Source organism: Engystomops pustulosus, chromosome 2, assembly GCF_040894005.1.
Source record: "Engystomops pustulosus chromosome 2, aEngPut4.maternal, whole genome shotgun sequence".
Taxonomy (NCBI): domain Eukaryota; kingdom Metazoa; phylum Chordata; class Amphibia; order Anura; family Leptodactylidae; genus Engystomops; species Engystomops pustulosus.
In genome coordinates, this window is record NC_092412.1 from 89,045,064 (window position 1) to 89,072,410 (window position 27,347).

General features: G+C 38.6%; 1 protein-coding gene across 1 annotated transcript in view; it reads right to left on the minus strand.

Moving 5' to 3' along the window:
* Nucleotides 1–310: 310 nt before the first annotated feature.
* The window catches only part of SLC15A1 (solute carrier family 15 member 1), a 43,203-nt gene continuing 16,166 nt past the window's right edge, over nt 311–27,347 (minus strand). The window contains exons 4-23 of the mRNA XM_072135468.1: nt 25,862–26,003; nt 25,355–25,474; nt 23,487–23,586; nt 23,281–23,371; nt 22,238–22,321; nt 21,982–22,064; nt 21,749–21,835; nt 20,928–21,017; nt 20,568–20,612; nt 19,505–19,537; nt 18,895–18,983; nt 17,162–17,243; nt 16,618–16,746; nt 14,145–14,291; nt 9,998–10,044; nt 7,532–7,639; nt 6,922–7,018; nt 5,444–5,587; nt 3,001–3,108; nt 311–1,470 (exon numbers count right to left, since the gene is read on the minus strand). Coding sequence (XP_071991569.1) covers nt 1,270–1,470; nt 3,001–3,108; nt 5,444–5,587; nt 6,922–7,018; nt 7,532–7,639; nt 9,998–10,044; nt 14,145–14,291; nt 16,618–16,746; nt 17,162–17,243; nt 18,895–18,983; nt 19,505–19,537; nt 20,568–20,612; nt 20,928–21,017; nt 21,749–21,835; nt 21,982–22,064; nt 22,238–22,321; nt 23,281–23,371; nt 23,487–23,586; nt 25,355–25,474; nt 25,862–26,003 — 2,027 coding nt within the window. The 3' untranslated portion in view covers nt 311–1,269. The remainder of the gene's footprint in view (nt 1,471–3,000; nt 3,109–5,443; nt 5,588–6,921; nt 7,019–7,531; nt 7,640–9,997; nt 10,045–14,144; nt 14,292–16,617; nt 16,747–17,161; nt 17,244–18,894; nt 18,984–19,504; nt 19,538–20,567; nt 20,613–20,927; nt 21,018–21,748; nt 21,836–21,981; nt 22,065–22,237; nt 22,322–23,280; nt 23,372–23,486; nt 23,587–25,354; nt 25,475–25,861; nt 26,004–27,347) is intronic.

Genomic DNA, 27,347 nt, shown 5'->3' on the forward strand with positions numbered 1-27,347 from the left:
AAGTTAGGTGCCGGGTTCGGGTTCGACCGTGGCAATTAACAGGTTAACTGCCATGACTGTTGGCAGCACCGAAGACCACAGTAACAGCCGGGTGTCAGCTGTATTATATAGCTGACACCTGCCATGTATGGAGAGTGCTCTGACTGTGAGCTCTCTTCATACACCCGCTGCAGCACCAGGAAGTAATAGTATGTCCTGGTTCACGTAGGGGTTAAGTACAATACTATTTGGTTGAATAATTTTGGCATTTACAGGTAGACGGATTATAAATATGGTGGAACAAATTTTAGATATTGTTGTAATGAGAAAATTGGCACAACAGTTAGTTTTATTAGTCTCCTTTGTACAGGAATTTTAACATAATCAATACATTTTATACATGTGTTCATGCAACTGGACTTGTCCAGGGGTTGTCTAGTTTCCACAAATAAATGTAATTGTTTGTATAATGAAAAGTTATACAATTTTCCAATATACTTACTGTATCAATTTGTTACTGTTTTCTAGAGCTCTGCTTGCTGACATTTTACAGGAAGCTTCCCAGTTAACTTCCTGTGGATAAAAATGGTCTATGGTCATGTGATGGCAGACAGCATCACAGAGAGTAATGAGAGCCGTTTCTGTCTTATAATTTACCTTTGTTACATAACATGACCAGGAACCAGTTTTTATCCACAGGAAGTAAACAATTATAATTCCTGTTGAATGTCAACAAGAAGAAATATCGAAAACCAGTGAGGAATTAGTAAAGAAAGTATAATTTTTAATTATACAAACAATAACAATTATTTGCAGAAACTTGATAGCCCTCTTTCAAGGATTGTAAATCAAGCACACTGAAATACTGGTGTGTGCCCCATCTGGCAGATTCTTAGCTTCTTATACCCTGGTTTTTACTAAAAAGGCTTTTAAAATTATGCAAATGATCCTGAGGGGCTCCAGATGTTAATGTAGCACGGAGCCCCTGAGGCTCATTTGCATAAAAGCCTTTAAAAAAAACAAGGGCATAGGAAGCTTAAAGAATAGTGTCCAGAGGGGGCACACAGAGGGGGCACACACCAGTACGTCAGTGTGCTTGGTTTACAATCATTGATCCTGGTGGTAGATGTACTTTAAGTTATTTTGCTGTATTGGCTCAGTAATAACAACAAACCTGACTACCTCCTCTATCAATAACGCTTGTCACTCAGCTTGCATGAGTCTGTCTGGACATAGTCCATATCTGGGAAGGCATAAGTCCGATATTTACAATACAAGGAGAAAGTCAATTTACATTTTTGTTTGTGACTGAGGTCCATCTGAAATGTCTAATCCCATTGCCTCGATTTCCTTCTCTTTCTTTTTCTTTCCATCAGAATCAAACTGTGCCTCGATTTCTGCAGGGTCGATGTAGGTGTAAAAATAGGCCATGATACCAAAGATAATGCATACTGCAACAAGGAGGGCAGCGAAGAGCAAGTACTCTGCCCACTGTGGAAATGTTACAGAAGAGAATGTTAGGGAAAGGTTAATACATTGCTACAACTGATAAACATGGTTGCTCATATATGTATGAATGTGCAATGAGGGTTTTTTTAGCCCCTTAGAGACAGAGGGCCATTGCTGCCTAAATGTCCAGGGCGACTTTTGAAGTTCTATTCTGCCCTTCTTTTAAAGATGATATATCTGGAACATCTTTACATATCATTACAATTTATACGTTTTCCTTTTTTTTGGTGGCACTGTATGCAACTAGTAGGGTCTATATATCTAGGAGACACTATACTGTAAGTGACATGTGATATTTTAGGGGAGCACTCTGAAGATATGCTTCAAAAACCAAAGACATCTGGTGGCGAATTCTGCAGCAATAAGTCATAGCCAGGGGAATGGGAAAGAATTGTCACTACAAATACTACTGGCAGGGAGCCAGGTAATGTGAATTAAACTTATATAAACTATTGAAATTATTCAGAATGCTGACAAAGGAATTTTTTAAATCACCATAGTATAGGCTATTGAAACTTGTCACCAGCTAAAAATAACATTCCCAGTGATAGGTTTCCTTTAATTCGAACCTATCATGATGAATCTACCATTAGAAGTAGATGTAATGGTATATTCCTCCTACCTACCTCTGCCCTAATCTGTAATTTAATAATCCTGGAAACTAACCAAACTTGTTAAAAACTTTATTTTAGTAATATGTAAATTAACTGCAGAGGGTAATGGAGAGAGGAATAGCCTTAGCTCCCAGTGCCTGGCCAGTCTAGTACACGCCCCAGTAGATTCAGCAGTTCATTTGCATATTACTAAAATAAAGTTTTTAACAAGTTTGGTTAGGTTCCAGGATTATTTAATTACAAATTTGGGCAAAGGCAGCCAGGAGGCATCTACCATCAGACCTAATTCTAATGGTAGATTCCTCATGGTAGGTTTCCTTTAAGTCATGATTCAGTGGTTATGGTTATAGTTATGGAATAGCTGTGTTATCTGAGTTTTGTACAGCTATTTCATCTATAATATTATTTTTGCACCGTGGTTTGTTCAGTAACAGGGCAGCATCTTTAATCACTACATGGTGATAATAATTGGTCCAGAAATAGTGGCATCAATGTAGAGGTTTCTATTTAGAAACAATAAGTGTTCAGTATCTGTTCGTGAGTATACTGGTAGTGATATTGTACGGTATAATATGAAAATAAAAATAGGGAGTTGAGTTGAGCTACTTGCCTCAGGCAGCACCACCTGCAGCAAGATAGGGGCAGCATCAAGGGCATAGGTATCTGCTACAAAGAAATGATCTGCCACTTAAAAATAATGTCTCTTAACACTTGATGTCACAATGGGTGTGAGACTCTGCATGGAGAACCCCCTTACTAAAAAATAATCTGATACATTATTATTGGATGGGAAGTGAGGGTGTTATTCCATAGCTTGCCTCAAGCAACAGAGAGTTAAAGTTCACCCCTCGCCCTATGCATTGCAAAATGGTACAATATTAATAACAATATTCTTTACCTGTTCACTGAGCCCAGAGGCTCCAGCCACAATGAGGACAATAATATTACCAACAGCCACTGTTAGGAGCCATCCTGCCTGAAGTACAGATTTCATGTTGGATGGGGCCTGTCAGGAATCAGAGATAATTCTTGTTAGAGCTATAAATTGAGTGTGGTAACAAATTACACTAGATTCTATATTTCTGCTGTTTTTGCATTTCTATAATAAACAACACCGACTATGCAGGACCACATCTGCCACAATGCGAGATGAGAATCTCACCTCAGGCGGCAGATGTCCAATTACTGATGGGTGTGGCAGCCTGGGTGAATGTAATGTGGGTGATTGTAATCACCTACCATGAAATTAATCACGTCTGTTTCTTTAAGAACGCAGACGCGATTTATTTACAAATCCAACAGATGGGGGAGCTAAGGATATGGGCACCAAATCCAAATGCCACTACAAAATCCTGTGCCCCAAAATGTAAGTATCAAAAAATACAAATTGGTACTATGCTCACAAACAATTGTAAATATTAAATAAATTTTATTAGTTATGCAAAAAATTATTAATAACAGCAAATTTACATAGCATGGTAGTTATACAATGGGAATACATGATTAAAAACAGTGCATAGCCACATATAGAACAAGCAAAGTGCCATAGGGAATAAAATGAATCAGTATGGAGTAGGAGACCTAGTAACTAGAGGTAGAAAACAGCTATATACAAGCCTTAGCTTGCTAACATGAACGGCTCTAAAACAATACTAGAAAGTCATTACCATACCAGGATACCGGGTGTGCACTGTGTAGCCCCAACACGTGTTTCGCCCACTGGCTTTCTCAAGGGGAGTCGCCCCAACACGTGTTTCGCCCACTGGCTTTCTCAAGGGGAGTCGACTATACTATAGTATTCAGATATGGATGGATATAGGTATACTATAACTGGGATGCTTTATATAATATGTACATATGGATGTAGGTATTCCATAACTGGGATCCTGTATATAATATGTAGATATAGATGGATATAGGCATACTATAACTGGGAGCTGTATATAATATTCAGATATGGATGGATATAGGTATACTATAACTGGGATGCTGTATATAATATGTACATAGGGATGTAGGTATTCCATAACTGGGATGCTGTATATAATATGTAGATATGGATGGATATAGGTATACTATAACTGGGATGCTGTATATAATATGTACATATGGATGTAGGTATTCCATAACTGGGATGCTGTATATAATATGTAGATATGGATGGATTTAGGCATACTATAACTGGGATGCTGTATATAATATGTAGCTATGGATGGATATAGGCATACTATAACTGGGGCTGTATATAATATGCAGATATGGATGGATATAGATATACTGATATAAGTCCTCTTTCTGATGGAGCAGATCATCACCTGTGAAGTACATGGCACTAATATCTGTGTCACTGACTGACTACTAGTTACTAGCATGTGTAGTGTTAGTCCCAGAGGGCCAGTGAGCCAGGTCTACCTTCTGAAAGTGAGCTGGCGATGCTGTGTTTTCAATTGTTAGTGATGTTGTCAGCATTTGATCATGTTTTTTTTTAAATTTGTCAGTAAATTTAATAGACCTAATTTAGCAGGGTATCAAATGTCTGAAAAAAGGTCAAACTGATAGATCAATGTATGGATTTATAGCTGCTGTGCTGCGTTACAGTGTAATATGAAATTGGCTGATTAGCTCTAGTGTGAAGATCTGTGCACCAAGTATGTCCACACATGGCGTTTTTGGACCGTTTTTATGCATATGTTTTTAGTCCGTTTAAAAACGAATGTGTTGTAAAACACATCTGTTTTTGACCGTTTTTGTCCATTTTTCCCAATTATCTTGATAGATAAGCAGGTTGTAAGCAGCAAAACGCATGGCAAATGGTCAAAAACTGATTTCAGGAACGGATGCGTTTTCAAAAACGGATGTGTTTTTAAACGGACTGAAAACACATGCTTAAAAACGGACCAAAAATGCCATGTGTAGCATCACCCTTATAGGTCACAAGTTACATCAGGACTGCACGGCACTGAGATAACCGCACAGGCCAGTGCCAGGGAGTGACAACAAGTCTGCCTGTGCTCCACCACTGACAATGCAGGCTACGCCATTGACAACATTTTGTTATGTTTGAAAACCCCTCTAACCATCTTACTACCTTTAGCACTTTCTCTTAACCTTTTATTTAAAGAGATTGTATAACAATAAGTCAGTTTGATTTTACGTAACGCAAACTACACAAACTACAGCATTTATCTTTCATATCTTTCAAACTTTTTTTTACATTTCAACCATCTAAATATGAATTGTACATGATCCCAATGTAGAAATGCAGGGGCAGGAAATGTGCATCTGTACAAAGACTACACTACATTTATTCTGATGGCCATTCTTTATCAGTCACTACCCACCTGGGAGTATGAGAATTCCAACCCTGTAACAGAGAACACAACCTCTCCACAAGTTATGAGGAAATACTGAGGAATCTGTAGAGCCATGTGTACTGTGTTGGCCTTAATATCCTCTATGTAGTCGATGGACATTGATGATGAACACTGAAATAAAAAAAAACATAACAATTACTAATAAGTAGTAGAATAACTTCCAAATGTTCCTCCAGGTGCAGTCACACGTTGCAGGTAAAACTGCATTGCAATCAGCTTTGAGTTGGTTTTAGGTGCAGTTTTGTCAATTTAACAGGTGAAAGACATTAAAGGGGTATTCCCATCTGGGCATTTACATTACATTTAATTCCTTTGACACATGTAAACATTTCTTCAATTTGATGTTATTAAAAAAAATGTTCCACACTATAGCAGTGGTGGCCAGACGTGCGCTATAGAGTCCCGCCTGAGCACCTGGATTCAGCAATCATTACCACAGGACGGCTGTGGGACACGTAGTAACTCCTGGACATTTCATATTCAAAAACCTTTTGTTTCTTTGGGCAATTCCCTGATGACTGGTTCGAGCTGCAGAATTTTTATTCCAGTTAAATAATTTAATAATTAATTAATAAATAATTTAATAATTTAAAAAGTTTATTAAATTATTTTTAATCTATTCCCTTTAAAAAAAAATGGCTGGACCATTGTACAAGCTCTATACAACCTCTTTTGTCCATTCCCTTATTAAAAAAAAATGGCTGGGCCATTATACAAGCTCTATACAACCTCTTGTGTCACCCCCTCATCCTCATAGACTGTGAGCCCAGACTGTTACCCAGAATCTGTGCTATGGAATTTGATGGCACTATATAAAGATTATTATTATAATAACAGCACATCATTTTTAATGAGCAGAAAATCCATGCTGTTTTATCCAAGACAATATGGCAGTACAACAGAAAAACAGGTAGTCTCGCAATACTCTGAATAAAAAAGTGTCATGGGTAAACTGCCATTTGTTGAGTAAGATCCCTTTATCCCTTGAGTGTCAGTGTGTGTAGAGAGGATATGGATTGTGCTGTTTGAACCCTCACAAGTAGGGTCCCCCTCCATTGGTTGCAGATACTTGTAGCTTTTTTCTTTTGTACTTTTCCTCGACTTAATGTATGTGAATCCCTTATTGGATGAACAGCATCATGGAATTAAAGGGGTTGGCCACTTTTAACAAATAATTAATAAGGATTGTATAAAGAAAAGTTATACAATTTTCCAATGTATTTACTGTATAAATTCCTCCCAGATTTCTACATATCGGCGTGTGGTCCTGCTATAGAAAGCTTTTTTTGTTTACTTCTAGTGGACTTAAAAGAGTTGTACTTCTATAACCACAAAGAACGGTGTAACATCTAAGCATCAGAACCTCTCCAGAGTAAAGTTTTCAGTTTTCTCTGTTGAAATTGCTACACCGTTGCACATCACGAGCATGCTCTACTTCTACTTACCTCCTTAATGATTATTGTATAGGAGCTTCCAAATCCGAACTCCATTGACTGCACAGAACAATTTTTTCCACTTTCCGTAATACCTTTTATTGTTTTTCTGCAGAAGACCAAACAAGAAAATTGTAACAATAAATGTCCTTGTAAAGGTCGCTCCCTCAGACATATATGAAGACCATTATCTTATCTACATATAGTATAACTGGATCTGGAAAATGTCTACAGGAAATGCCAGTGGCAAATCAGGTAAATGTCCACTCTATAACCAAAGATTACCATTGCACCTCTGAACAGGGGAGTAACTTTAAGAAGTACACCTAGAGCCAAGATCCAAAGAAGTCCCATAGAGTTTTTAACTACATAAGTAATATAAGTTACCAGGTACTGTAACAACTGTTGTATTGGCGCCGATGTTTGGACAGCAAACAGGGACTCCTTGAATCATATTATTTCTCCAAGATGCAAAGACTCCCATCCACTGCTCTGATTTGACTAGCACATAGGTCAGTTTCCATAGACCAAGCATGTTTGTAGGCAGCCTAACTCTCAAGTGCATCTTTACATCTATTATAAGCATGTTTACATTTTAATATATAATAAAATAAAGACTTACACTCCCAATTTCAACATGGTATAATTTGAAAAGCTGAAGGGCAGAATGTCTGTAACATTTTCGTTATCCACCATCACAGTTATAGTTTCTTGTAGATTATTGATAAACCTAAAACAACATATTTGCAAGTTAGTTTGTTTCTACACACACAAATACATATATGTGCAGACACACCCACACACCCATAGACCTATATGTGCAGACACACCCACACACCCATAGACCTATATGTGCAGACACCCCCCCACACCCATAGACCTATATGTGCAGACACACCCACACACCCATAGACCTATATGTGCAGACACACCCACACACCCATAGACCTATATGTGCAGACACATCCACACACCCATACACCTATATGTGCAGACACACCCACACACCCATACATCTATATGTGCAGACACACCCACACACCCATACACCTATATGTGCAGACACACCCACACACCCATACATCTATATGTGCAGACACACCCACACACCCATACACCTATATGTGCAGACACACCCACACAGCAACATAGACATATATATGTGCAGAGACAGCCACACACCCATACACCTATATGTGCAGACACCCACACACCCATAGACCTATATGTGCAGACACACCCACACACCCATAGACCTATATGTGCAGACACACCCACACACCCATACACCTATATGTGCAGACACATCCACACACCCATACACCTATATGTGCAGACACACCCACACACCCATACACCTATATGTGCAGACACATCCACACACATATACATATATGTGCAGACACACCCACATAGACATATATATGTGCAGACACACCCACATAGACATATACATGTGCAGACACACACATACACATATATGAGCATACACACCCACATAGACATATATATGTGCAGAGACAGCCACACCCATACACCTATATGTGCAGACACACCCACACACCTATATGTGCAGACACACCCATACACCTATATGTGCAGATATACCCACACACATACACATACACTCACCGGCCACTTTATTAGGTACACCTGTCCAACTGCCCGTTAACACTTAATTTCTAATCAGCCAATCACATGGCGGCAACTCAGTGCATTTAGGCATGTAGACATGGTCAAGACAATCTCCTGCAGTTCAAACCGAGCATCTGTATGGGGAAGAAAGGTGATTTGAGTGCCTTTGAACGTGGCATGGTTGTTGGTGCCAAAAGAGCTGGTCTGAGTATTTCAGAAACTGCTGATCTACTGGGATTTTCACGCACAACCATCTCTAGGGTTTACAGAGAATGGTCTGAAAAAGAAAAAACATCCAGTGAGCGGCAGTTCTGTGGGCGGAAATGCCTTGTTGATGCCAGAGGTCAGAGGAGAATGGGCAGACTGGTAGATAGGCAACAGTGACTCAAATCGCCACCCGTTACAACCAAGGTAGGCAGAAGAGCATCTCTGAACGCACAGTACGTCGAACTTTGAGGCAGATGGGCTACAGCAGCAAAAGACCACACCGGGTGCCACTCCTTTCAGCTAAGAACAGGAAACTGAGGCTACAATTTGCACAAGCTCATCGAAATTGGACAGTAGAAGATTGGAAAAACGTTGCCTGGTCTGATGAGTCTCGATTTCTGCTGCAACATTCGGATGCTAGGGTCAGAATTTGGCGTCAACAACATGAAAGCATGGATCCATCCTGCCTTGTATCAACGGTTCAGGCTGGTGGTGGTGGTGTCAAGGTGTGGGGAATATTTTCTTGGTACTCTTTGGGCCCCTTGGTACCAATTGAGCACCGTTGCAACGCCACAGCCTACCTGAGTATTGTTGCTGACCATATCCATCCCTTTATGACCACAATGTACCCAACATCTAATGGCTACTTTCAGCAGGATAATGCGCCATGTCATAAAGCTGGAATCATCTCAGACTGGTTTCTTGAACATGACAATGAGTTCACTGTACTCAAATGGCCTCCACAGTCACCAGATCTCAATCCAATAGAGCATCTTTGGGATGTGGTGGAACGGGAGATACGCATCATGGATGTGCAGCTGACAAATCTGCGGCAACTGTGTGATGCCATCATGTCAATATGGACCAAAATCTCTGAGGAATGCTTCCAGCACCTTGTTGAATCTATGCCACGAAGAATTGAGGCAGTTCTGAAGGCAAAAGGGGGTCCAACCCGTTACTAGCATGGTGTACCTAATAAAGTGGCCGGTGAGTGTATATGTGCAGACACACATCCACACACATATACATATATGTGCAGACACACCGACATAGACATATACATGTGCAGACACACCCACATAGACATATATATGTGCAGACACACACATTCACATATATGTACAGACACACACATACACATATATGAGCATACACATAAACATGCACAATATCATATAATGTTTTATGCAATTTAGAACACTGTATTTATAATTAAGTATTGTATAAACATATATTTTAAACCTACTTGATTGCATTATTTCCTTGTTCAGGTTTTCTGCTTATATCTCCATCCTAGAAAAAAAAAATAGTTTTATGTACTATAAATTGCAACTGGTTGTACCAAAGGATCTGACAGGCCCTGCGGACTGCAGACGTTGTCATGCTGAAAATTCACCTGTAAATCTGCATCATATACACAAAGGGGGTTATTTATCATTGCATTTGCTGGAAATCATTTATCATTGGTTATGGTGCAGAAACGTTGCATCTCTGTTTTTGCAAGTTTTTAATGTCAAAAAGTCGCGGAGGAAAATTCTCACCACTGCAAAATAGAAGCACTAATCAACAGTTTTATCAATGTGTCATCTAGTGCAAGGCCATGCAAAGCCTATTTTATGTGCAAATAATAAATAATAACTCCAGCCCTTTCCTGGTACAGGACATGTATGGACATACAACTTAATTTATAAATTTTGCGTCTTTTTGACAAAAAGTCCCAAAGATAGCCAGCAGTGCAGAAGAATATTACAGACAGGTTGGAATGGAATTAAAAATGGGTGTATGAATGCTCGCTGAAAGTAGGGAGCACTGGGATTCTGAGGTGGTTTCTGTGATTTTGATGTAAAAAGTAGCACTGCATGCATGCTACTGAAATTATAGCTAGAAGGGCAGGTGTAGATTCATGCTATTATTTTCTAATAACCAGACATGAAAATGCGTAATGTGTGTGGGGGGAAGGATCTAGAGGTAATTTACCAATATGTAAGTGTGGCAGGCAGGATAAATAGGTAATTTACCAATATACATCTACTAAAGGGCCATGCAATCTTGTAAACTGTCCATGAGCAATTACCCTGCCAGAACCCTATGATAGAATTCATGAATATAAGATCAAGGTTCTGGCAGGGAAATATTTCATGGAAAGTTAGACATCACATGATCCTCCATCTGCAGCCAGAAAAGTCTGGCTCATGAGGTAAAAGACAGAAGGCTTCACGTTACTTATCCAGAAGGTAGCACAGAACTTATAATAGATGTATATTAGTAAACTACCTCATATCCTGCCCCCACACACAATACAAAAAACATAAGGTAAAGTGGCCAACCCCTTTAAGTACTGTATATGAAAATGAATAATACATACGCCCAGATTTATTAAAGCCTTTGCGCCAGTTTTCTGTCTGCACATTCTTTTTAGTAATAAAAAGATTTTGAACGAACCAAAGAAATAGGGAACAAGATATATTTTTGTATGTGCACTGTGGCTTATGTTATGGCCCTATATGATATATCACCATATGGTGTGGGTGTCGTCGTTTGGTGAGAATAGAGAAAACCTATTGTTCTTCCTAGATGCAAGGAAGAATTTTTAATCCAACGATTGACAAGAAGATAGTAATACCAAAAAAGTAACTATGTGTGTAGTCAGAAATAGTTAAATTCAAAATGTTTATTGGTAAAGCAAAAGCACTGGTTAAAAAACTTGGCCCCAACACAGGGGGACACAAGGCAAAAAAGGTTGAATTCCAGACAAACAAATCAGGTAGATAAACAGCATGAATAGATAATAAGGCTGCAATAGCCGTGACCATATATGCACAGTATGAAATGGGAAGCATATGGAGGTAGCAACATAAATTACACGCAAATAACAGTGATGTGGTAATCGAAAAGTGGCTTACCCATGTTTGAACCTGATCGCAGCCTGGAAGACAGCCGCCCCGACGCGCGTTTCGGCTGGTTCGCAGCCTTCGTCTGGGGGCCAAGTTTTTTAACCAGTGCTTTTGCTTTACCAATAAACATTTTGAATTTAACTATTTCTGACTACACACATAGTTACTTTTTTGGTATTACTATCTTCTTGTCAATCGTTGGATTAAAAATTCTTCCTTACATTCTTTTTAGTGCAAACTGCTTGCACATGCATTTATAAAGTGTCCGAGACACATTTGTGTCTGCATAATACCCGACACAAGACAAAATTCTGCACATTTGGACCATGCAACACATTTATCATGCAGAGTCCAACAGAATTGTGTTACGTGCCCTATGTTAAAGGTGGACCAAAAATGTTGGTGCATTCTACCAGAGCAGTGCAGGCCAGATTCAGAACGTGCAACAATCTCTGACACCCTGCAAACTACACAGGCAAACTGCACCCTCTACAGGCAAACTTTTGCACTACAGGCAGTCCCCGGGTTACATACAGGATAGGGTCGATAGTTTTGTTCTTAAGGGCTCATTCACATGGCCGTCTGCGGGGACGTACATGGGGCCGCATGTACGTCCCCATAGACGGCAGATACGGTGCTACCGATCCGGCCCACACACCGCAAAAAGATAGAGCATGCTGTATGCGTGTGAATGGACCCTAAGTTAAATTTGTATGTAAGTCGAAACTGTATATTTTATAATTGTAGATCCAGACCAAATTTTTTTTTTGCCCCAGTGACAATCAGAGTTTCAAAATTTTTTGCTGTAATGGGACCAAGGATTATCAATAAAGCTTCTTTACAGACACTTTACAGCAGATCATTGTAGTCTGGGGCTAAAGTTAAGCATCCAGAGAGCTTCACCAGAGGTCATAGTGGGCAGACGGGTCCATCTTTAACTAGGGGTCGTCTGTATATTGGGTGTCCTTAAGTAGGGGACCGCCTGTATTTTTGATAAATCTGGGTCAAAGTCTTTTTAATTGATCTTTACATAAACATATACTATTTAGGCTTCAAGCACACAAATTCCCTTTGCTGCTCGTTTGAGATGGGTGTGCGAGTGCCACTCACCCTGTCAATTTCAACAGAAAATGACTGCCCGGGCTTCAAAGACAGGCAGGAATAGGTCCTGCTCTACAATTTGCGGCACAGGCAGTCTGTCTTCCCACTGTGTGCACCAACTGTAGGCATGAGTACATAGAAAGTAATGGGTACTTGTGTTAGCTTTCCAGTATTACAGAAACCATTGGATATTATGCGGTGCTTAGTGATACCTGTACCTTTTATGCTGAGCACCACCTTTAAGGACACTCACCATTTTTCATACCATCTCCGAAAAAATGTACTAACTGCTGATCTATATGGAGTAGCGGTATTGCCCCCATTGCTTCCACTTCTTTGACTATTGCTCATTGGATATTATGCATTGTATCTATTTCTTATAGATTTCAGACCTTCTTCCTGAAAGTAATGTATGTACTCAAGTATAAACTGCCCCAAGTGTAAGCCAAGGCCACTAAGTTTACCACAAATAAGCGGGAAAACGTATTGACTCGGGTAGGAAATACAATGGTCATAGCCTCCATGAGTATTATAATGCCCAGCAGCCTCCCCCAGTAATGAAATGCCCCATGCACTCCCCGTAATGAAATCCACAGCAGCCTTCCCTCACTAATGAAATGCCCAGGCAAACTCCCCCTGTAATGAAATACCCCTGCACCCAATGAAATACCCCATGCACCCTCCCCAAATAATGAAATACCCCATGCAGCCTCCCCCCAGTAACGAAATGCCCCATGCAGCACCCCAGCAATTAAATACCCCATGAAGACTCCCCTTATAATGAAATACCTATGCAGCCCCCTATTAATGAAACAACCTGAAGCAGCCCCCTAGTAATGAAATGCTTGTTGCAGCCCCTAGTAATGAAATCCCATTTTCAGCTCCCCTAGAAATTAAATCCCGGGTGCAGCCCCCTCTAGTAACAAAAGGTTCTGCAGCAGCGGTGCCCCATCTCCCGTAATGAAATGCCCTGCAGCCTCTCAGAGTACACAAAAATTAACTTACATACTCACCTTCCGATGCTTTCTAATTCTCCGCACAGGTACTCTTCCTTCTCCTCTTCACTCATAACAGAGTGGGCAGAGACAAGTCCATGTGGTCCATCACCGCTGCTGACATCATAGTGTGTGCCACGGGCAGAACGCATGGACGCGTCTCTGCTGCTGTGTTACAAGTGAAGTATAAAAGGAAGAGTAGCCACAAGGAGCAACGCAAAGTGGAAGGTGAGTATGTAACAGTATGCCGAGTATGCTGAGTTGAGTTTTTTCAGCACATACTCGGCTTATACACAAATATATAGGGTAATACAATAATAATAATAATAATAATAGTAATAATACTGTTTTAATCATAAATAATTGGACAGAGACTGTCAATGTTCTCAAGCAGGATACTCACCCATATAGCCTCCACTCTGTTGTCATTTCTTACAATGTAAGTGTATCGAGTTTCACCAGAAAAACCTTCAAATGGAAAGCCTTGAGATATATTTCCATAGGTAAAATAAATGGTGCTGTCAACTGGGAGATCCATGTATGCACTTGCCTAAATACCAATAACATTTATTTAAAAAATGTGATTTTCACTATAAAATGTACTACATTTCAAATGTTGTTACTCTTTATGTCTAAGATTATGGTGGCATTTTAATACATTGCTAAACATTTTCAGGCATTTACACAAGCATGTTTAGTACCAAATTCTGGACAAAACTATATACAGTTGCACTGTATAGTTAAAGGGCACTGATACAAGGTTCATATGATGATTGGGAGTTACATTTTGACAGAACTAATCCACTAAACATATGCAACTGTATGCATATTTATTTGCAAATGACTCCCATTAAAGAAATAAATTAAATATAATTCCAGTTGCTTTCATTTGAAAACCAAAATGCTCTTAACCTTGTCATTAAATTGGTGAACAGAATATACTAAAGTGCAACAAAGAAACTGACAAGTACATAAGTGTAGGAGCTACACAGGAAGCACTCAAACCCAGTAACTAGTACCTAAGAGAGTTCAAATATCTCCCTGCTACCTAATAACGTATGTGGCCATGATAGTGATGGGTTAGGTCATGTTACAAATGTTACACTGGGATAACAAAAGCTTTAAGTTATGCCTCTGCACTGGACAGTATTCCTTGCTGTAGCTAGCTCCACAGTGATGACAGAAAGTGTTCTCTGACTGCTGACACATTTATGTACTAAATATAGACAAACAAAGCAATTCCATGCATCTATTCTTCCTGCTTAATTGATCTAATTGCCAACATAAAATTAGAGCATGAAGTTAACAGCTCTACACAGACACGTGCAAACTTCTTAATACTGTACCAGTTAAAGTACTGTAAGGCAAAAATCATTTTATAGACAAATCTGTCTAATCAATTCCAATGTTCTCAATTCTATCAATCATCCTATCATATCCAGGCAGAGCTGGTTTTAGACAAAGTGGGGACCCAAAATCAGTCAGTAAGAGGCTCATTTAGCCCTGCACAAAAATAACACTTTGTATGTTACAAACAGTAAACAATCTGTAATATGGTAGGGCAATATGGTAACCTGTAATATGTGACTGGAAGATAATTTTATAGGAGATAGACAGATGATGGTAGAAGATAAATATGAAAGATGATATGGATGTATAGATAGATAATAGACAGATTAATAGATGCATAAATATAAAGTAGATTATAAAGGTCGATTGATTGATAGATATGATAGATAATAAAAAAAAAAGGAAAGTCCACAGCAGCACAATGTCCAAAGTTCCCCTACAAGGGGGGTTGCAGAGGCCTCAGAGTTCGGAGTGGGAACCCATGTATGCATAAGATCCAAAAAATGAAGCAGCACTCCAAATCCAAGCAGGTAAAAGTGCTTCACTTTTTGGATCTAATGATAGATAATAGATAAAAGATAGATACGTAGATAGAAGATAAATAGATAGACAAAAAGCTAGGTAGACAGATATATAGAAAGAAAATAGACAAATTATAGGAGATAAATTAGTCAACAGATAGATGATAGATATATAGACATATATCAAGTATCTAACCAACTATCAAGTATTAAAGGAGCAATACATTCTCTGCCAAAAGTCCACATGCAGGGGGCTCCTTTAGGACAGGGGGCCCTGGGAAAATGCCCAGTTTGCCGTCCCCTAACTCCAGCCCTGGCACAACTGATGATGTAGTTTTACATCAATAAGAAAACCACAACCTGGGGAGCTTTATTGATGATTGCTGCTAGTCAAGTAGATAACTTGAAGCTGCAGGGTTCCAATGCAAAATGTGTACCGCACCCCCTAACTATAATGTAATATTTATAGTAATGTTCTCTACCTTATATTTCCCTAAGGCTAATGAGACGATATCCTCTGCATCCACTGTATTTATGTACCTTTTTGCTTCATACAAATTTTATTTTTCTAAACCCTGAACATCCTGTAATGCTGCTGTTTGGGAATAGACAAAAGAATGGAAAAAGAAAGAACAGACACAGAAAGTGAGCCCTAAAGCTAGACCTGCCCAGCTGTCCCTACCTACTAGCCGATCCTACCCTAGACGTTAGGTGAGAACTGGTTGACATTCCCTTTCAGCACCAAAGTGAAAGACCAAACAGGACAAAACAAACAGAAGAAAGGTCATAAAAATAGAAGACAACAATGCATTACAGAAGCAACAGACAAATGGAGGGTCAGAAGACAGACAATAGGTCAAATAATCCAAAATATAGAAGTTCAGAAAATGCTAGCAAGCTCCAAAGAAGATTTATAGCAAGCACTGGGAAGTGGAAAATGGTCAAACTTTACAATAGTTCATCACTACACACCTTTCAAAATAAAAAGTAAAAATATTGCATTACCTTGTAAGAGGACAATGTTTCGGATGGCAAGTTAAGATTTTCTTTATATGAAACATTAAGGTTTTCTGTACCTAAGTTTATAACTTTAACTTGTACTTCATTGATTTTGGGGAATTTTGGCAGGGTTGGCTGTAAATCAAATAGAAATAAAGGAATAGAATAAATATTAATAAACATACATTAATATAATAAATAACAATGTAATGCCACAGTTTATCAGGTAAAGATTCCACTTTCATAGATTTTAACTACACCAAAATAAAATAGGTCTGCATTATATTCAGTAGATGTATGGTGAGATCTGGCTCCCATTTTTAAATTCATACTATTAGATATTTGTGATATTTGGAATGAATGTCTTAGATCCAACTGAAATTTACATAAGCCACAACTTGGGTTTCAGGGTAATTGAATTATTAGAAATGACTTTATCACATGTCTCTTTTTGTACTTTTATAGAACACTTTATAGAAGCTGAAAAATATTGTGTGATATATATGTCGCATTTCCTATTGTTGACATTTATATAGCTTTTATAACTTACATCAATTTCCCTCTGTACTATAGCAGCAACAACAAAAGCCATGGCAGCCAGGAACATGCCCACAGTTATTTTCCTCAGAGGTCTGTAGATGGAAGAGATTTTAGGATGCAATATGCAAAGAGACATACAGTAAAGCAGTGTGGCCACTGCAAGGAGTTTATATACACATTGTTAACGAAGAAAAGGTCCATGCGGCAAGTGTTTTATAAAGGAATTTGTTGGACCTGTGAGCATTAGGTGATCCTCCCCGTCCTGTTGGAAGTGCACAGGATACACCCTCTGGTTGCAGGTTTTCATAAGCAATAGTAGAAAGAAAAATACAATCCAGCACTTGTGTATAATAAAAGTGTCTTGCTTCTTTATTGAATCATCATGTAAAATTAATCAGCATGTAGTGGTATCCACAAACAGCTATGCGTTTCGAGTACAAACACTCTTCATCATGGCTATGATCATGCCATAGCCATGATGAAGAGTGTTTGTACTCGAAACACTCTGTAAATCACATTTGTTGATAATCCCGATAGAAAAGCTTCTGTGCTTTTACCTCTATACTAAGTATATGTCTTGGAGCCTACAAGTAGTTAACTGAAGTCATCATTCCTAAAAAAATATTTTGATGTTTCATGTATATAAGCTACAAGCAAACTGTATGTTTAGTCTTGTTTTGCAACTGTATGTATGCAACAATATGTAACTTTCTTCTATTAACCCCTCACACAGTTTTAAAAAGGAACAGTGGGAAACAGATTGAGGCTGTCACAGGTGCTCCAGCAATCATGTCTCGGATTGCGGGGGCACCTGTGTTGCCGGATTTACCCTTCACGGCTCAGGCTGCGTGAGCCCGCCTCCTAGTGTGCGCATTGGCGGTCGAAAATTTAAAGAGCCAACGCACTACTGGCTGAACACCTGCACCTTATAATCCGGCACCTGCCTTCCTGCCCTGCCGGATCTTTGTGCCTACGACTTAGAAAAAGCTCCCCAGCGATATTCCCATGTTCCTGTGTTGCCGTGTTCCTGTGTGTTCCTGCTCCTGAGTTACTGTGTCCTGCATTCCTGTGTTCTTGAGTTCCTGTATTCCTGTTTCCCGCGTTCTTGTGTTCCCGTTCCCATCTGCCTGGACCTCCCATTGCTGACCCCGGATTGGACTTGACGTTGCATTTCTGGCACCTGCCCTCACTCTGTGCCTGGACCTGACCATGAGACTGTCTTCCGCTAAAGTACCTCGACCACAGCTGCCACCGCGGGCTAGTCACACCTGTGGGGCGACCTGGTGGCACGCTGCCATTTCTAGGCTGAAACGGCTTGCACAGGTATTTAAGAAGTGTCTGCGCTGCTCTTGTGGTGCAGCTGCACTGGTGTCCATGTGACATAAGCGCCATTGAGCGCCGTATCTAACTTGCAAATTGTGTTGCACGCCCTACGTTAAAGATTGTGAACTCAGTCGGGCCAGTGCAGGGAAGCGACAGATTCATGATTTCTGGCGCATGATCTTAGTGAATTGCCGCACTCAGCATTATACACAGACAATGCACTTTTAGTGCATTTTCCGAATTTCTACCCACAATTTTTTATCTGTAGCCATGAGGACATGGAGATAAGTTGTTTTTCAGTCAAGATTATCTGCGAAATCTCTTAATTTTGGATATGTTGAAGCATAACTTTGAATATGGTTGTAAATATACAGAACTTTTAATTTAACAATGTAGATTTGATATTCTTTTTTTACTTACGTAAAATTTAACTTGCATTTCTTAATCAGGGGGTATACTATTATGTCAACCACTGGCACAAGAACAAGAATTAATATTGGATTCACAGTCTATAATAAAAACATATTAATACACATTTAGACATATTTGAAAAATATATGTCAGTACATATAGCATAAAATTAATAAATTAAATATCATAAAATATGATAGATAGATAGATAGATAGATAGATAGATAGATAGATAGATAAAGTCGAAAAAGCAGCAGCACAGTCCTGGTGAGAAGTGGTAATGGGTGCTATCCTTGACTCTCCCCAGTCAGAGTCCAATAGACATCCAATCAACGAAAATGGCAGCACTCCAAATTAGTGAAAAAAACTTCGTGTTTATTCCACCTCCCGCAACGTTTCGGCTGTTGTTGGCTTGACAAAGGCTGAACAACAGCCGAAACGTTGCGGGAGGGGGAATAAACACGAAGTTTTTTTCACTAATTTGGAGTGCTGCCATTTTCGTTGATTAGATAGATAGATAGATAGATAGATAGATAGATAGATAGATAGATAGATTTGTTTGGAGAGCTTTAAGAAGTTAGTTATATATTTGTTCCTCCAAAATAAAATGTACCCTTACCTGCATCTGATCTGGCTGAATTTGAATAGCTCCCTAAATGAAAGAAATATATGTATATTAATTTTTGGAAATTGTATTCCTAAAGTAATAAAATTTATTAATAAAAGTCAAACCAAAATTTATATTTTGTTATATATTATAGTTCAGACTTCTATTATAACTATAACTGTTCTGGATAACTGCTTGCAGCATTAGCCTCTCCTCTTTAGAAGCAGTAGGAAACAATGGGGCAGATTTCATTACCCGGTCCATTCGCGATCCAGCGGCACGTTCTCCGACGCTGATTCGGGTTCTGCCGGGATTCACTAAGGTTGTGCGCCCGATGTCCACTAGGTGTCGCTGCTGCGCTGAGGTCACCGGAGCTCACTTCCTCCCTCTCGGTGTATGCGACACAATTTTTTTAAAAATTCTGCGGTTTTTCCGAATCCGTCGGGTTTTCCGATGGACATGCCCCCCAATTTCTGTTGCGTGAAAGCCGGCGCCGATGCGCCAAAATCTGTTTGCGTGCACCAAAATCCCGGGGTAATTCGGCGCAAATCCGAAAAATTCGGGAAACCCGGTGGAAAGACGCGATTCGGACCCTTAGTAAATGAGCCCCAATGTTTAGGCCTTGCCTTTGTCCAAGCCCTTTCTCTCCTGCAAATACTAGAAAAGGTCAGGTTTCAAGAACATGTAGAATATCCTGCCAATTAACTAGCAATACTTTTATTACCCATTTATCTTTTTTGAATAAATGTACTAGGTAGCAGATGAGTCACGAACTTGACACTAAAGTGGTTAATTAGCTTACGATATTTTAAAAATCAATAAACATATTAGGAACCTGTAGATGTTCTACACAACAGTCAGAATTACTTCATAGAGTAAAAGTGCTACTATATTCCACTCTTCACAGGATTTTGGGGATGATACATTTTTTTGTTTAATATTGTGTTGGTTGATCATGGCAACGTGCCTTATCCTTTTCCTGCTTTTCATCAACACATACCCTGTACAGCTTATTTCAACTGTGAATATCATTATTTTTAGGTCTACCCATACATACTTAGATCACCACACTTACAAAGTTTCCATTCATTGTGTCAGCCTGCAAAGTCCATCTTGAACCCTAAAATTAGATAAATTGAATAAAATAAATCTCATACTATAACTTTCAGAACACAGACCCAGCTTATAGAGGTTGGGTAAAAATATGTCACTATGTCACTTGCCTGACCACAGTCATGTAAACTAATGTGTCTTAACTGCATTTTCAGATATAACCTGTGAACAACAGTGGCAACTACATTGGCACAGATTTTTCTATTGTCTTGCAACTCCTTTAAACAAGATTATAAATCTAGACACAGGAACAGCTTAACTTTTAACTGTGGTATTCAACAGAAGATACATTAAAAAATGATGTTTTAGTTTAACAAATTACCTGTTGATCAAAAAGTGCCCAAAACATTGGCAGTGGAATGTAAAGAAATAGGACTTTTAGGACCATCTTAATTTGGGCAATGAGAAGTTCCTAATAATGAAAGAAATAAATAAGTTTTCAATAAATCTATATATTTAAATTTTACCCCAGTATAAAATACAGTTATTATAGTGAGCAAAGTGTAAAGAATGTATGACATGTATAATTAATAACTAAAATTGACAATATGAAAATCTGATTCCATGAAGAATTTGTAAGATTGTATGATAATATAACGTCTGTTATATCTTAAAAGAGGTTTTCTCCCACTTTTTGCTAAATAGTCTCTGCTCCTTTGTTGCAACTATAATTTTTTTTTCAATTCATAATTTAACATCAAAGAGCTTATGGAAAGCCTTATATTGCCTATATACCCTAAAATGTATACAGTGTATTTTCTATGGGAAGACTGGTAAATGCTGACTATCAGGCAGTTCATTAGATCTGTCATCTTAGATTAGACCTTGTTGTTACAGCCATCCAAGTACATTTGTATCAGTGACTGAATGGCTAACTGGTAAAGTGGCGTATGTGCCGAGGTCACTGCTGAGGTCTCTGGATGTCTTCAGCAGTCATCTGGGACAAATGATATGTTACTGCTGATGTCAGCTGGGATCTGCGTATAGAAGAGAAGGAGCTCCTGGAATGGAAATAAGGTAGGCTGAAAACCTTGAAAAGGTCACTCCCAGCACATCTTCTCTCAAGATTGGAGCACCTCTTTAGTTGACCAACATTTAATATAATCTATTTTTTACTGCAACAATAAAAAATGAGTTACTTACATCATACTTTTCATTTGCCCAGTCCATCCAATGCTCTCTCTTAGGAATTGATTTACTACGATTTCTGTATCTGTTCTTTATAGCAAACTGTCAACAGAAAATTTTGTGAGCACAGAATAGTATATGTTTAGATATTAACTGTGAGTAATAGGATGTGTTAATCGGTTATAAATACATGTATTCAAAATAACATTCAGAGAGGGAATTTACAATAAGGTTTTTGTTTTACTTACCGAAATGCATTTAATAACTTTAACTATAATGTTACCCTGGGGAGACACTTTACTGTACATTCCACTGCCAGCGATAAAGACAACTGAAGAAAGAATGATACAGTTAACATCAAATGTTGACATTACATAATAAGTGACTATTCTTTATGCATGTAAATTTTTCTTTTTAAGCATCATATAAATAAAAATGTATATTTTTTATTTCATTTGGTGACATGTTTATAAGGTGTATAGTATAAAATCAAGTAGTACTTACCTAAAGCAACCACCATGAGAGCAGCAGGCACACCAAAGGCCAAAGGGTAGCACTTCTGCTGAGTGTGAATACCGCACATCTGTCCTGGAAATGGCAAAAATAGTGTTTATAGATTTTGATATTAATCTTTTTCTCATTATACTAAGGAAGGCACTAAAATCTATCTGGTCTAAAATGTTGTTTCTATTTTATGCAGAGCTTGATATATATTTCAGATTACAGCAGGATTTTTTTTGTTAGTTGCAGATGTGACTCTGTATAACATCCTGGATTATAGAGATTTATCAGAAGTGTCTGAGAGCAGAATTGTTATAGTCTGGTTTAGCCCATGGCAACCAATCAGAGCTCAGCTTTCATGTTCCCACAGCTGCTTATAAAATTAAAGCTGAGCTCCGACTGGTTTCCGTGGGCAACTAGAATATTGTTACCTCAGACATTTCTGATAAATCTCCGCAATTGTGTCTATTTTAGGCGTCTAAGGGTCTTGGAGCTTAAACATAGTGTTAAAGGTTGAGAGTATTTCTCAATATATATCTCCAGTGGAAGCCTTCGATCTATTCCTCTGTATAGATACACGTCACTGGTCGGTTCCCAAATATAGAAACGGGTACAGTATATGCACTTTACACTTTTTCTACAAAAAATGAGTTTGCATAGAAAAGTCCAGTCAATCATTCCTTCTTATGTACTGCAAACCTGATCTGACAGGACAAAATCTCTTCATAGATCCAAATAATACACTTATTTACATCAGCATTGCTTATGCTCTTTGCCTCAAAGCCTTAATTGTGTGCAGGGGGAAAGGAAACTAGAACAGGAATTAACTAAAATGTAATACATATGAGACATATCTAGCATATTGTTTCCTAACAGTGTCCCCAGTGGTGTCCGCATACTAATTTTTCTTTTCTTTTTAATTTTTCAGGAAACATGTCATAGGAAATGTGCAAACAATGTTAAACAGTTTTTTGGGGTCAGAATTTGGTGAAATTTTGCTGCCTGAAATCATGAAAACAAGTAAGATACCTATGAAGATGCCTTACCTCTGAGGATGGGAGTGATAATGGTGGACAGAAGGCTCCCCGCATTGATTGACAGATAGAAGATGGAGAAGAACCGGCTCCTTTGTTTATCCTACAAAGGATAAAAATCATACAGAACTTGCTGTTTAAGTGATTTATAAAACAATGATAGACTGTGACAGGAACAATAAACAAAAGTATGACAGATAGCTAATATACAAGCATACCTGGCTCTCATCAAACTGGTCTCCTCCAAAGGCAGCAACACAAGGTTTGATGCCTCCAGTCCCCAAAGCGATTAACACAAGCCCAATCATTGATAATGCACTATGAAAAAGGAGAGTTGTCACTATTTCATGTAATGGATACTAGTACTATGTAAAACTTATACACAAAAAAACACAATATTGACCCACTAACTTGCTTAATAGGATCATGACCTCTGGTCTAAAAAGACCTGCAGACTATGTTAGGTATTAGCCCTGGAGAGCTGTGTAGTCATACTTTTGTGCATGTAGTCAGTAGCAGCAAGACTGTGGAAAGTTTACTATTTATCCAAGGTGGCATGTCTGAAAGTGCAACCAGAGGATGTACTTCATCCTGAATAGCTATCCTTTCTATAGATGTGATTTGCAGCAATTACCTTGCTGTATCTATGTATCTACAGCTTTCCATTCTATACAGTGAGTTTCTACTCAACAACTCCAACGTGCCATTTGTGACAGCTGTGGGATCTGTAGGGAGCATATAGCTCTTTAGGATGAAGTACATCCCCAAGAAGCACTTTCAGAACTGCGTCCTTGGATTAGTTCACAGTCCTCCTGCTACTAGATACATACTTCAAGACTCCTACCTAGCACAGTCAGTGGTCTCTATGGCTAAAATTGGCTTGTGTTTAGGGGCTGTATGGATATTATAGCCCCTACAAGTCTGGAATTCACTTCCTACTTATGGTTACATATTAGAAGTAAGATTCTTCAATCAAACCTTTGGAGGACCTTTAAACTCTTGTCTACATGTCTACTTTCATAGTATGAAATCTAGTGGGTGGTTTGGGTGCCCATACATCAAGACTCCTACCTAGTACAGTCAGTAGTCTCCATGGCTAAAATGCTCCTGTGTTTAGGGATTACTATTATATCAATATTGTAGTGATCCCTGTGTTATCTTCATTCTCTCTCAAAACTGTAGGACATATACTAAAAAGAATTCATAGACAATGGATATGGCTTCCTATATGGCTTTGTTAGAAGTGGACATAGTCTAAATTGCAATAGTGCTGTAAAGTCAGTCTACTGGTGATCCCAATCGGAGAAGCAGGAAATGATCCGGCGCTTGGGGGAGTAAATTACAAAACCTCTAGGGACCAATTGGGTTCCAAAAAACTTGAGGTTTATTAGATAAAAAAGTTAAAAGAAAGTTACAGGTGCAACGCGTTTCGGCTCAGTACGTGAGCCTTCGTCAGGCATCTAAAGTCAGTCTAGTAATTGTAATGGTGCAACAGATTTATCATCCAGCATTCAGTCAAGTGCTGGTGGTCACACATGCTTATTAGCTCAATCCTATTGTCTGTATGCTCTTGATCAAAAGCAGGGTGACTGAATCAAAAGAAAATCCTTATGGCCCAGATATGTGAAATCAGGTGCAATCTGCCTCAGTAATGTGGACTTTGCACCACATTATTAATAGCGTTGCACACGTGTAGTAAAAATCTAGGCTGTTTTTAGGATGTGCACTTTTTTGTTGAACTTTGCTTCATGCTCTTACGACACAATTGTGTTGAGGAGCAGTAAAAAAAAACTAGGAACACTAGCGAAACTAGACCCCTTTAGGTGCACAGTTTTCAAAAGTGTCGGACAAAATGCAACTGTGACACAATAGTGGTGCAAACACGTATAAATACATGTGCAAGCTCCAAAGACAATTTTTTGTGCAAACTTAGACAAAAAACTGACAAATGTGTCTTTAACAGCAATGCTAACAACCAAAGAGCTCTTTTCTTACGTGATTAAAAACATGAAAAGTTTAAATGTTTTTTTTTCCTTTTCAAGCAGAATTTGTTACCTTACATCCATAAGGAACTTCATATACTTACACATGAAGAGGGATAGTGTCGGGTACTCCATCCCTGTTCCCATCAGTAAGATCATTAATTGCACTGACGGACATAACAACCTGACCGACTGCATAGACTATAGAAAGATATATAATGGTCCTGTAGGTAAAGACATTGCAAATTTTTATTAAATTCTGTTGTGATAGTAAATCCAGGTGTATAAAAGTAATGTCATTTCTATCAACCTGTAAACTACTTTTTTGTTTGTCACAAAGATTTTATTTTTGAAGTCCTTTAAAATACTTTACATAACATGAAATATAATGGTGCATCATTCCACAAAGCTAACTTACTTCTACAATATAAATGTGTGTGTTTACGGAACTGAGGTTTAAAAATGAAAGCTCCATTAAATGTCATGGACTCTACTAATCTGACCTGAACACATCTTATTTTTGTAAGTGAAGTGTGAGGTCTCAAGCTTCGTCAAACATAGATATATACAAGGACCTACATGTAAAAGCAAACTCATTAATAAAGACTTACTTGAATTTTCCCAACCAAGAGTCAGCAATGATAGCTCCAAGGATAGGAGTCAGATAGCAAATAGCAACAAAGGTGTGATAAACCACAGTGGAGAGATTGTCATCCCATCTTAGAAAGTATTTAAAGTACAGAACTAACACCGCTGCAAAGACAAGATAAAATGACCAGATATTTCTTCAGATAATTGCAATCAAGTGAATTTGGACGTATTCCTATAGCTAAAGTATTACTGAGCTCTTGGGGCCAGGAGAGGATTAAGGCTGCATGTATGAATATTATAGCCCATACAAGTCTGGAATTCGCTTCCTGTATATTGTTACATATTAAAATCAAGATTCTTGGGGTATGGAGGATGCGTCCCTGCTGTCTACTTTCAAACAAAGCTTTGGAGGACCTTCATGTCTACATGTCTACTTTCATAGTATGAAATTTGGTGGATGGTTTGGGTGCCCATGGGTCAACTAGAAGGATTTTTTAATTGTAAAAATGAATAGGGCAGGTGAAAATATCTTCTCTGTGTCTTTTTTCTCCTGTGATGAGCAGTGTATCCAAAAATAAAGATAAGGAAACCAGGCTAAAGATTAATTTTTTCCATATTTAAAGGGGTTTTCCCACAAAGCAAGTTAGGCCCTATCCACAGGATAGCCTGCTTTTCTTATCTCTATTTTTGGATGCACTGCTCATCACAGGAGAAAAAAGACATAGATAAGCTATTTTCTCCTGCACTATTCATTTTTACAATAAAAAAGCCATCTAGGGGACCCAAGGGCACCCAAATCACCCACCAAATTTTAACTTTTTGATTATGCTACCAAGGAGCTATCTACAAAGAGCTAAAGGAGTATTCTGGGAATATGAACGTCTGATACAAAAACCCATAATACTATAAATAAATACAACAAAACTCAATGTCATTCATTATAAAACTGAGCTTATTGTTTGCTTTTATGATGCACAAAATTTTATGGGCTTTCTAAAGTATGTTATCTCCAAGATGTCTGCCATCCTCAAAAACAACAGGCATTTTAATTCTCCATTATAGTGTATGTCAACAGCATTTTTTTGCTAACGTAGCAAAATTTTAAATAACAACTAATGACATATTAGCTTATATTTTAAAGACCCATTTGAAAATGAATTATGCTTATTCCTGGAATACCCCTTTAAGTCATTAGAAACATTGGGGGGAATTGCTAAATTTAAGACTGCCAGTCTTAAAATTTGCAGTCCGGAAATCTTATCCACTAAGAGGCCCTTACATCTTAGTGGATACAGGAGCAAACTCCACTAGTTCCAACCTGTTGACCAGGTCTGAGCTAGCAGAGTTTTTTGCTATAGTCTCAGCCTGTTTTATGTTGAAGACTACAGTAAATGAGGCAGATTCGGCGTTCTGACCCATCCTACACCCACCCTGCTCGTCGCTCCGCTCTCCTCCGCAACACAACTAAAGTGACGTGCGGGTTGGAGAAGCCAGAAAAGTAGTGGC